General features: G+C 39.9%; 1 protein-coding gene across 10 annotated transcripts in view; it reads left to right on the top strand.

Moving 5' to 3' along the window:
* ARHGEF28 (Rho guanine nucleotide exchange factor 28) overlaps window positions 1-13,000 on the top strand; it is a 235,204-nt gene that overhangs the window by 211,007 nt on the left and 11,197 nt on the right. The window contains exon 35 of one of the 10 annotated variants that reach the window (XM_081826747.1): window positions 2,522-2,562. The exons of 8 other annotated variants lie outside the window; for them this stretch is intronic. In XM_081826747.1, coding sequence (XP_081682873.1) covers window positions 2,522-2,532 — 11 coding nt within the window. In that variant the 3' untranslated portion in view covers window positions 2,533-2,562. Of the gene's footprint in view, window positions 1-2,521; window positions 2,563-10,720; window positions 11,169-13,000 lie in introns of those variants that run through there. One more of the 10 variants, XM_081826745.1, reaches the window with a different exon arrangement.

Below are 13,000 nucleotides of genomic sequence, written 5' to 3'. Positions count from 1 at the left end.
GTTTCCCGGGGCTGCCATAATAAAGGACCACAGACTGGGAGGCTTACACAACAGAAAATTATTTCCTCACAGTTCTAGAAGCTGAAAGTCTGAGATCAAGATGTTGGCAGGGTTGGTTTTGCTGAGGGCCTCTCTCCTTGGTTTGTAGATGATTGTCTTCTCCCTGTGTCTTCTCATTGGCTTCCCCCCTTCCCCTGCTTGTCTGTGTCCTAACATCCTCCTCTTACAAGAACACCATTCATATTGGTTTAGGGTCCACCCTAATGACCGCACGTAATTACCTCTTTGAAGGCTCTATCTCCAAATACATCTTGAGGTAATGGGGGTTAGGAGTTGATTATATGAATTTGGTGGGGGAAGAAGTTTAGCCCTTAACACAGGATAAAATGATTATTTTTCTCATTGCAATATTTTTAGGTATCATGAAAGCTTTAAACTTTTTTTAATATATTAAAGTTGAATTGTAATATAACTACGTTGCAAGTCTTTTTTACTTGGTTGGGGAAGTGAGTTGAACTTGTAAAATTGTGATAAATAATCTATATCTGCTTATTTTTTTTTTTTAAAGATTTTATTTATTTATTTGAGAGAGAGAGAGACAGCGAGAGGGGGAACACAAGCAGGGGGGAGAGGGAGAAGCAGGGCTTCCCGCGGAGCAGGGAGCCCGACGCGGGGCTCGATCCCAGGACCCTGAGATCATGACCCGAGCCGAAGGCAGACGCTTAACCGACTGAGCCACCCAGGCGCCCCTATATCTGCTTATTGATATATTATCAATCCTATATGTTAGCACATAGAGCATGGGGCAGAAAATATTGAGTCTGTAGATTCATTAGACCATATTTCCAAACCTATGCCCTAATGAAGGACCTTGGGAACTTTGAGCTCTCTCTGAATGGGAGGGATATTAGATGCCTTTATTTTGAGTTGTTTAAGTGAACTAAAAACTGAAGGGTTGAGAACATTCGTTATGACATCAACTTTTTGTCCAGATACATCTATTGGGAAGTTACTGGGCAACTCTTTTTCCTATGGAATTTTGATTATCACTTTGGGAACATTTTTAAGGAAATCATGGTTATTACTTGCTCTCAGTAATCCACGTCATGGCAAGACTATAAAGAATTGGGCTCAGAGGCTTAATTTTAATCTGTCTCACTGACAAGTGTAGATGATTGACTTTTGCCTTTTGCAGATTTTGTACCAGGAAAGGGAAACATGCCATTTGCTTGTAGGGCCTGGTGAGCCCCCGGCGCTGCCAGCTTCCTGATTGCATAGTTCTCTGGGGGCAGGTTGGCTGTGTGAGCCAACTGGGCCAGGGCCATCCTGCCTTAGCACATAGAGCCCAGTACACAGCAGGAGAGTAAAACCAGCAGGTGGGTGGATTCAGAGGCAGGCAGCCAGCCATGTGGCTGCCTGTTCATTCCCACCCTGGGTTCCAATTTGGTTTCAACAAGCTGCTGAAGTGAGAGTCCATTCAGTATGAATGATTCCAGAGGTTAGGTCTGGCCTTGGGTCATCCTTAGCTTAAAACAGGAAAAAATATATACATTCATGTAAATATATACGTAAATATACATATACACACGTATGTGGTCTATGGACTACATATTTGGCTTTTCTAGTATCGTGTGGCTTTATTCTTTTTTTTTTTTTAAAGATTTTATTTATTTCTTGGAGAGATACAGAGAAAGCTAGAGAGCACAAGCGGGGGAGAAGGAGAAGCAGGCTCCCCGCTGAGCAGGGAGCCAGATGCAGGGCTCGATCCCAGAACCCTGGGATCATGATCTGAGCCAAAGACAGATGCTTAACTGACTGAGCCACCCAGGTGCCCTTGTATGACTTTATTTTTAAAGTGATTGAGGGTTGGGTTTGGAAGAGAAGTTCTAACCGTTTACATACCAAACATACCTGAAGGATAAAGCATGCTCCTATCAGTCGCATTGACTCATGAGACAATGATCCAAAACTGGGAAAGGAAGCATCTTACCTTCCACAGATCAGAATCTAGGACTCCTTTCTTACCCCTATGTCCATCCTGCAATGGAGGTTACATTTTGTAGAGCTTGCTTAAAATGTGAAGTGTTCAGCTGAGGACTGTTAATTTATGTCTGCCTGAGAAGAATATGGCCATCTGGCTCAGTGGGTAGCAAACTTTTTCTTAAAGGACCACAGAGTGAATGTTTTCATCTTTCCGGGCTATCAGGTCTTGGTCACATATGGTCAGCTCTGCCATTGTACCTCAAAAGTAGACAGAGACAATGTGTAAAGAATGAGATTGGCTGTGTTATAGTAAAGTTTATTTGTAAAAATGAGTGTTTTTTGTTGTTGTTTTGTTTTGTTTTTGTTTTTTGTTGTTTGGTTTGTTTTTTTAATCCACTTAAATTGAGAGAAAGTTATACTCCTGGTTTGGAAATTTTATCCCAACTCACTTTGGGTAGAATTAATAATGAAATAGTATATGGTACTTCATGCCATTTAAAAACACATTTGAATTCATGGTCTCATTTTTTCTTTACAGCAATCTTGTGAGATGATAGTTACTGTCACTGGGTTTTTCAAGTAAGGCAACTTTTCTCTTTTACTTTTTGTTTAGTCTCTGTGAAACGATGAATTTAGAAAAATAGTGTTGAATGGGAAGAGTTTTTACGATCAGTGGCTTAAAACTTGGGAGAGACCCTCCCCCACCCCCGACTCCAGATTCAAAGTCCTGTGATTGTGTCATGGAGGGCTACTGTCTAACGATGAGGCTGAAGAGATGTAAGGTGTCATGGGTGGGATTGGTTGCTGGAACCATGGTTACTGTAACTGGCTACACCTCAGGATTTCTGGGAAAATGCAATGAAAAGTATGAACTGCTCTGTTCAGAGATTCTCATTTGGTAGGACATGGCTGGAGCCTACACATTTGTGTATCGAACATTCTCCTTAGGTGATTCCAAAGCAGCCAGCCTGCCCTCTATCCCTGCACTGCCAATGTGGAGTGCTGGGCTTGATGTTCGAGAACCTCAGTTCAAACACTAACTCTGGCTCCTAAGGCTGCATGATTCTTAAGCCTTAATTCCCCATCTGTACAATTTGGAAGGAAGTGTTAACAGAACTACAGGGGGGAAAAATGCCTGGCATGTCCTGGGATCTGGGGAATATCTGCTTCCTTCCTACCTTCTGGAAGTAATTAATTCTGATTGTGATTCAGGGGTGGTGTACCGATAAAGATGTAAGCGTCTCCTAAATGCCACTAAAGCCGGTAAGATTTAGATTTAGAAAAAAAGCTAAATTTGGAAAATATTTTTTTTAACTCAGAATGGAAATCTTTTCTAATATAAAGCAGAACTACTTTTCTGTGTTGGTCTGAGAGGGGGTGTTGGTTGTGCCGCAACTGTCCTGGGAGGCATGTTAAATGGCATTCAGTAGCACAGCCTGTAGCTTCCCTTTGTTCCTCTCCATAGAGGAACAATTTACATCGGTAAACTATGTTTCCAGAACCAAATGTAAGAAGTATTCTGGCAACACGACTGAACATCTCAGTTTGGCATATAGAGCTTCCATACCTATAGAACTTCCAACCCTTACTGGTTACATTATGTAAATGGTTGCATTATGTCCATGTATCCCCAGGAAATCTTATAATTGTACTTGAGTTCCCTGAGTAGGTTTTCAACTAGAAAGAAAATGCTGAGAATGGCCAACAGTATTTTGGTCTGAACCATTCCTTACTCTGAAATTTAAAAATCGTGCTCTGGTTATGACCTCAATCTCCTTTTGAGTTTGGTTACTCTGAATCAATTTGTTCTTATTAGTCCTGGATAGACGGATAAAAATCAAGGTTCAGAATTGCCAGGAAGTACCTCTTATTAGCACTTACCATCATTTGAATTAATTACCTGTGTAACAATTTATGTAATGTCTGCCTGCCCCAGTACAGAATAGGCTTCATAGGGGTAGGGAGCTGCATGTGTCTCCTTTGTTAATTGCTCTCTCAGAAGCACCAAACACACTGTTTGGCATAAAATGAACGTTTGATAAATATTTATGACGTGAGGGAAGGCATCAAGGTCCATACTCTTTTTTTTAATTTTTATTTTTTTTAAAGATTTTATTCATTTACTTGAGAGAGAATGAGCTAGAGAGAGCATGAGAGACAGAGAGCATGAGAGGGGGGGGGGTCAGAGGGAGAAGCAGACCCCCCGCCGAGCAGGGAGCCCGATGCGGGACTCGATCCCGGGACTCCAGGATCGTGACCCGAGCCGAAGGCAGTTGCTTACCCAACTGAGCCACCCAGGCACCCGAGGTCCATACTCTTTAGCAGAAATGACAGCACCTCTGAGCTTGAGCCACAATGCTTGACTCGACTGAGGCACGGGAAAAGGTTGAGAAAAGACAGAGTTACATGGGGTGTGCTGGTGGTTAATGCATGCAGGCGAGAGGAGGCTAGCTCACTGGATCCACTGAGTTCCAAAACCTGTAAGATGGGTGTATGCTAACGGCATTCTTAAAATGTCAGAGTAACTGTAAGATTGTTTGCCGTTAATACCTAACTGGATTCAGTTATCAACTTCTCTTCCTTATTAATGTTGAAATAAATGTGTTTACTGATGTATAGTCCTATTTAACAGATTGGTACAGGTACTCTTTGTACAACTCTAGAGAGCATCTCTTTGTGTGATTTATTTTTCCATCTAGAACATTATGTATAGCCCCATATAGGCTTGTATGGCAAATGAAAACTTTAAAAAGTTAAAATGTGTTCTTCATAAAATGTTTTAATTTATTCTAAAAATAAAAATGAACCCATCACTATCATTTTAGGAAGATGGCACATAAACAACTTAGCATTTATCTATTTTATCAATAACTTAGCCAGCGCATCTGTTCACTGGGGTATTTCTTTTTTAACCATATAGTAGCTCGAACACCAGTAAATTAAACATGGGCAGTTAGCTCAACATCAATGAAATAATTTCTTAAACCCTTTTTCTTTTGCTAAATCCTATTTAACAGTCTAGCATATTTCCCCAGGCAAAACAAACACTATTTGTTTAGTTAAATATACTCCTAGAATGTGAACCAATTTCCCTGGCATAACTTTCTAACTTGTCAGACTTAAAATACTGCCTGAGAGATCACATATTGATGATAGCAATCTTAAAATTAAGTGTGGTGGCACCTTAAGAAATATATCCCTTTGCTTTACACTAACTGGAAGGCACCTTTATATTCTCAGCTGGTCAATTCCCAGACACAGCTGGCTGAGGGGGAGAAGTCTTGCCCTGTTGTTTTGCACAGATTTGAGCCAGATAATTAAAAAAAAACAAAACAAAAAAACTGGGTCCAAGTTTTGATTTGTGGAGATGTTAATTTGCCATGATAAATCACTGTTGAGTTTCCTTGGATAAGGGGCCAGGGTCTCCATTCTCTTTCTGGATGACATATTAATTCAATTTAATTTGAAACATTAATGCTTGGTTTGAAGATTTACCTAAGGAAAAATGTAATCTTGCAAAGTTTCCAGTTATGCAGGATAGGACTCTGGGCCTTTCACAGAACAATTTCACAGTAAGGCTGTGCAAAATTTAATTATTTTCATGATGACTCTTTTCCATAGCTCTCTCTGTGCAAATTTCATTACACCACAGCTTTTTTCTTCCTAAAACATAACATGCTGGATGTTTGGATTAAATATAGAATATTTGGATCATCGGCCAAAAATATAGGACACTCTGCTTCTCTGGTGAATTGAGGCCATTTTGTAAGGAATGGTGCTGTAAGGGTTTGGAAGTAACGTTTACAAGAAAACATTGGCCGAGTTTTAATTTTATTTAATGACCTGCTTCCTACCAGTGATCTTGGCACCCTCTGCAGTGATTTGCAATCAATTAATCATATAGAATGTTGTAACACTGCAAAAAGCGCATTGCACTCTGAGAGTCTCCTAAATCCTCCAGCAACAGAAAACAGAAATTGCATGCTCGAAGACCTCTTCGTGAAAAACCCCAAATGGGGAGGTGTTTTTAACATTCTGTTTTCTAACATGTCCTTGGAAGCCTCAGTACTTTCTTGTAGCTTGTGAGTTCTCTAGTTCCCATTTCTCAAAAATGGTTTGGCCTTTCACTGGGCTGTCAGTATAGGAGTCTGTAAGTGTTTGCCTCGTTCAATTTAGACACTAGTCATTTAGATGAGGGAATTCTTGATTCTTCTGAATTACTGAAGGAGGCTATGGTTTTGTATTTTATCCTGAATTCAAGGCAATAATGCTCAACTGCAGTAGGCCGTATTTTTGAAGTCTTTGTAGGAATGATTCAGAAAGGAAGCTTTTTGTTTCCATCCTGGGAATACACTGACATTTGCTAGAGGCAGATGGCAGAAGATGGGATGGTGTGATATTACAAGTCAGAGAATTCACATACTTGACTCTGCCAGAAGCTTCTGGAATCTGTATGTTAAGATCTTAAGCTTATATTCTTGTCATTTCAGATGTGCCCTTGCAGTTAACTGTTTAGCTCTGCTGGGTTTTTTTTTTTTTTTCTTCTTATTTTAGCATGGTAAATATGGAACTATTAAACATTCTTAAAATTATATAAGCTTGGATGTATGTATATTGTGTTGTCTTTACTTGCTTCCATATGGTTATGTTTTGAGGATGTTCTTAAAACAAGAATATGGAAGCTTAATATATATCCCAGCTGATTAAAAGTGAACCCTCTTTTAAGAAACTTAAGTTTTCAGAGCTGTATTACTTCCCATGAGTAGGTTCAACTTCTGACTCCTGACAAATTTATTTCTCCCAAAGCTGTACTATTTTTGATTATTTGTTAAATTATCCAGATTGGGATGATAGATTATACACAAGTAGAGCTCATCCTATATTTTTAGATACTTAATGCTTCTGTTCAGCATGAGCTCTAAAACACACTCACAGAGTTTTGCATATGCAAACTCCTCTTCACTGGCACATAGATCAGATGGAGAAAATGTAAGAAACATTTTGGCCAAAATGTGATGGTCTGTTAGTCGGCATGTAGTAATGAGGCCATATTTTGCATCCAGGCTCCAGTGTGAAAAAGTGCAGTTGTGCACTGATGTCTCTCTGGGGACCACAGACTGGAATCACATCCCCCTGAAAGGAGAAAGCTGCAGTACTGAAAGGGGTTGGGGGAGTGGCTGTTAGCTTTCTTTTAGGGTATTCCACTGAACTATCTTTACACATTAAAAAATTTTTTTACTTATTTAATGCTGGTCAAGTAGCCTGAGGGTAAAGCATTGTGAAAGATCAGAAACTAAATTCGTCTTTTGTGAGCTTCCTCTGTCCAAGATGCCTTAATGAACTTGAGGGAGAAAGCCTGAAATTGAACTGTGTGAGCCTGAGAGCAAAGGAAGTATTGGGAAAAATCTCATTAAAATTACCCTACTACAAGAAGTTGTCATTCCTCCTGGTAAGAGTATGGGAGGATTTTAGCACAACATGCTGCTAGTAAATTAAAATACTTGTCGGATAAGAGATACAGATATATTGCTATGTAAATGTTGCAGATACGTTTGTCAGATTCAATCTCTTACCTACTGGTTAAGATAGATTCACACCCACCAACCCACATAGGGACACAATTAAATTCTTCTTTTTATACGTCAAGCGGGGCTTAAAGGTAAAATACTTATTTTCTTAAAGTACTTCTACAAGTTTATAATACTTCTGGTGATGGTTATTGGTGATGATTTTTTAGTTTTTTAAGAGATAATTCTTTTCTTTTTTTTTTAATAGAGTCCATTGGCCAGCTTTGAGAATCTATGGTTCAGGAAAATTCCAGAAAATGTGTTTCATGAAGGGCTTAATTCAATGACTGAATCAACCCTGACCCAGAAAAGCCACTAGGGCTGAAACCTATTTGCCAATACCATTTTTGGCCAGAATGACCAAGACCAGATACGTTCCTGAGATAAAAGTAGGTGATAGGGTATTCTCCTGATAATCAAAAGTGAGAAGATAAAGGATCCACCTTCTACCATCTCCTAAACCCAGTTTCAGCAAACGTAGACTAAAAATGTATTTTCCAGTGTAATGAACTTGACATGAATTTATCAGCACTTCATTTTTAAGTGAGGGATTTGAATGCATGGAGACACGAACAAATGAATGCACAAAGGAATGCACTGAGTTAATATTATACAGTGGAGATGGCTGACTGGCATGGTGGTTAAGATAGAAGGGTTGGAAATTATGCCTCGGTTCATATTCCAGCTCTGTCATTTATTACCTATGCAATTTTAAGCACGTATTTAAGATTACTTGGTGTGTTTGCTTCCTTGTGTATAAAATTGGACTTCTGATAGTATCCGCTTTGGAGGTGGTAAGAGGATTACATAAGACAAAGCATAAAATAGCTGGAACTTTGGAGGTACTCCATAGACAGAGTTATCACTTGTTACTATACCTTGCATTAAGAAAGCTATAAATCATGAGGAAGTGCATTTGAAGACTTGAGCCCCTGGACCGCTTCCAGGCAATGGCTCTGGTGGCCTGAAAGACTTACATCTCATTTGGGTTTTACCTAAGAAGTCCCGTCTTAAAACATGTTCCACAAGTCTACTGGCTGTCACTAGGTGCTATGTGATGGACAGGTCTCATAATAACAATATTGGGAAATGCTGGTTTTGCAATTACCCAGCTTTTTCAAAAACTTTTATTGTGCTCATGTGTGTCCAAAAGTGGCGCTTCCCAAATCCTAGTATTTAACCACAGTATCCTCCTGTCCAGCCCAGCATCTTGCAGAGGCTACTACTGTTCCTTGAAATATAGTGGAGCAAACACTTGATGTAAGTGGATGTTGAAATAAATTCGTTGCCTACGGCACACCCTTCAAATACATTTTTTCTCCCTTGGGAACGGTTGAAATCCAAGTGACATATCCCAACATGATTCACCATATGGGTTGTCTTTTGAAAACCAAATCCAACGTGAATTTAAGACAGAGTTTGTTTATCCCCCAGGTCAGCACTTGGGCCTGTGGATAAGGGTTTGTGTCCAGTCTTCTTAGAGATTTTCTGGGTTCGCTTCCTTGGGCCTTTTCAAAGGTGCCATGCGCTGAGAGGGGTCCTCCCTGAAGAAGAACCAGGAGGTTATGTGTTTGGGCCTGGGGGCCAGGTCTGGCCTTTAACTTCTTAGCTGCCTTTCCTTCTCCTCCATCCTGTCTCCAGACACCCCCACACCCTTTGTACATCTACTTCCTCTGTCAGGAATATCTTCTCTCCTACCCTTTTCTTCCATCCTGGTTAACTCTTACTCCTCTTTCGAGACTGAACTCCAGGGTCACTTAATTCTAGATGCTTTTCCAAACCTTCTTTGTCTGGGTTAGGAATCTCTCTTGTGTAATCCTATGTGTCCAGTACACCCTTTTGTTCCTTTCTACAATATTTTGCATTTGTTTTCCCTTTAGACTCTAGGATTCTTTATATAGTTTGTTTTGTTTGAGTTATAATTCACAATACAGTGAAATGCTCCCCTATTAACTCTCTTCAATCTGGTGAAAACAATATCAAGGCACAGAAATTTCCATCACTCCAGAAAGCTCCCTTCTACTCCTTTCCAACCAGTCCCTACCCCCAGAAGCAACTACTCCTCTGCTTTCCATCATCATAGGTTAATTTGCTTAATTCTAGAATGGAATGGAATGGAATCAGACACTATGTACCTTCTTGTGTTCAGTTTTTTTTTACTCAGCATGGTTTTGAGATGCATCCATGGCATTGCATGAATCTATAGTTGGTTCCCTTCTACTACGGAGTCATCTTGCATTGATGAATTTACCACAGTTCCCTATTCTTCTGTTGTTGGACACCTGGCTTATTTCTCATTTTTGGCTACTGTGAATAAAGCTGCTGTGAACATTCCTTTACAAGGTTTTTTGTTTGTTTTTGTTTTTGGTGAATTATGTTTTCATTCCACTTGTACAAATACCTAGGAGTAGAATTGTTTCTAGAATAGGTACTTGTTTAACTTTTAAGAAACTGAAATTTTCACAGTGGCTCTACATACTATAGACCTCCCGGGTGCTGAGTCAAGGTCTTGTTCAACTTGCTTTCCCTCATGGTCGGCCCAGCGCAGAGCACACACCAAGCACTGAGTGCTTGCTGAGTGAAGAACAAATGGATAATAAGCTCAAACCAGTTTTCATTTTTTTTTAAGATTTTATTTATTTGAGAGAGAGAGAGAGAGCACAAGCAGGGAGGGGCAGAGGCAGAGGAGAAGGAGAAGCAGACTCCCTGCTGAGCAGGGAGCCCAGTGCAGGGCTTGATCCCAGGACCTGAGATCATAACCTGAGCTGAAGGCAGACGCTGAACTGACTGAGCCACCCAGGCACCCCTCAAACCAGTTTTCATTCTGACACCCTCTCTACTAACTGACAAAAAATGTCCATCAAGGGAATGGAAACTTGATTGACTTAAATGTGGTTTCAGTCCTGGTAGGCAAATCTCGCGGAATACAGTGTCACTGCAGGAGGGGCAGTATGTGTAGGTAAAGCCAAGTATGCAGATTGATGGGCAACCCATACAAGGGTCCGGATGACTGTAGCTACCATGCTCACTCCTCATGTAAGAACTGCTAACACTTCCATGCAAGACCCTCCACAGGCTACTCTTTCAGCACATACCCCTGCCTGGATTCACCTGCACAAACTCCAGAGTTAAGCCAAACCTGACAGCTCTCCTTTTTTTTTTTTTTATAGCATCTAGCATTTTCTCCCCTTTGCAAGAGTTGCAAATTCCATCTGGAATACCTCCACGCGAGCCCATCTCTCTCTGTTGACATTCTGGTCAGCCTTCAAGGCTCAGTGAAGATGTTGTATCCTCTCTGGAGTCCTGGCCGCCAAACCTGGAAGCTCACTCTCTGGAGGGTCCGTGAGGTGGTGTTCAGCTGTGGACTGTATTCATCAGCCTTTCAGCAGTATGCCTTGCCTATATTATAGTTATCTGTGTCTATGTCTCCCAACTGTGTGGTAATAGGCATTTTCAAGATGGTGTGCTTAGTGGCCCTTAGATGTCTGTAAGGAATGAGGGCTGCTGGTTACTAAGGGAGTACCTGAGGCTACTCTTCATGATCCTTGCTCTTGGTGGCTGACTCCACCAAAGAGAACTTATATGGTAATGTTCTGGCTCCTTCTTTTTTTTTTTTTTTTTTAAGATTTTATTTATTTGCGAGAGAGAGAGAATGAGAGACAGAGAGCATGAGAGGGAGGAGGGTCAGAGGGAGAAGCAGACTCCCCGCCGAGCAGGGAGCCCGATGCGGGACTCGATCCCGGGACTCCAGGATCATGACCTGAGCTGAAGGCAGTCGCTTAACCAACTGAGCCACCCAGGCGCCCCTGGCTCCTTCTTGAGAAGAGTTGTTTATAGAAGAAAGAGTTCTATCCAGAAGGAGGAGGATGTAGTGCACACTTGGGGATTCATGTCACCTGGCAGATAATGAAAGGGAAATTTGCTTTCTGTAGGCTCCAGTGTTAGTCACAGGTCATATGTCAACAAGCACAAATATTAACAGCTAGAGTAGCTTCATATGACATTAGTAGCCATAAGACAATTAAAAAATAATTTCCTTTAGAGGGAGATGGCTCCAATGAATAGAGCAGTTAATCCTCTGATACATATGTTTTCTTTTGATTGCTGTTTTGGTAAAATCCTTATTTTGTCTCTGTTTGGCAAACTGCCTTCTTCTCTATGTACGATTTCTAAAAATATTTAAGTTTAATTTCCAGAAATGTAATATAGTTATCTTTGATAACAAATAAATGTGAAAAGAATGCCAAGGGTGTGAAAATCTGCATTGAACAAAACATTTTTCTCTATATATTATGTTGAACTTTTAAAATTATAATCATTTTTGAGTGGCATAAACTCAAAGCTGCAGTTGGAAAATACATTTTGGAGTCTGGTTTCTTGGCAAATGTTATTTTAAACAAATAGAATTACAAAAATAATGTTTCTCATTTCTAAAAGAAAAAAATTTTATGTTGCTATGAAAACTGTAAATACCAATTTCTCAGAACAGAAAAGGCATGTAAGTTGTTTGACATTGTATAATTTTGTAGTTGATCAAGAAAAATACATTCATTTGTAGACCTTTAAAGAATTGGATACCAATTTTTTTCAAGTCCAATAAAATTAAGAAGTAGTTAGAACTAGTTAGCTTAGATGTATTTGATTTAATTCCTTGCCTTCTTTTGTTTTAATAAGAAACACTGGATCTTGTATGCTCAAGAATTTTAACAGATGCTTTTCCCTCATCTGAGTCAGTAAGAAGTAAATGCGGCATTAAAATTCCTGAGTTCCTGCATTATTCACCTGGCAGAAAAATGAATTCACTTCTCTCAGTAAAATGAGAGGCATAACTCTTTCAGTGTGGGTAGGGTCATGAAGCAGACAGTTTCCAGAAAGTCAGTTTAATTGGCATGGGGTACTTAGGAATCTGTGGTCTTTATATCTTTTAGAGGACTTCAGAGCCATGAAAATCGGGCTGTGTCCCTGAGCTGGAGACCTACATGCCATTTAATTCAGTGCACTCTTAAACAGTTATTCCTATTTCTTAACAGGGACTCCAGAATTTGCATATCTTAATTTTGATTTAAACGTTGAGCTTGACATTTTTTGTCTGTTTGAATGTATTGTGGACAATTTCAAACACGTACATAATGAAACAAGAGTATGACAGCCACACAGTGACTGTTACCCAACTGGAAAAACTTAGGAACATATGGCCAGTCATGTTTCATCCAGCAGCTTAACCCCCAACACGCCCAGTATTATTTTGAAGAGGTATCTAAAAATCATGTGTCAACATTTATTGATCCATAATATTTCAGTATATATCTCTAAAAGATAAGGCTCCCCTTTTAAAACTATTACCACACCAAGGGAAAAATTAACAAAAATTCCCTAGTATCAACATATAGTCAGTATTTAAATTCCCAATTGTTCCGTGTGTGGGTGTATGTGTGCAAGTGTGCTTTTTC

Source organism: Leptonychotes weddellii, chromosome 7, assembly GCF_054177405.1.
Source record: "Leptonychotes weddellii isolate Sample4059 chromosome 7, ASM5417740v2, whole genome shotgun sequence".
Taxonomy (NCBI): Eukaryota; Metazoa; Chordata; class Mammalia; order Carnivora; family Phocidae; genus Leptonychotes; species Leptonychotes weddellii.
Note: the sequence above shows the minus strand (reverse complement) of the source record. Positions and strands in the feature narration are given on the sequence as shown.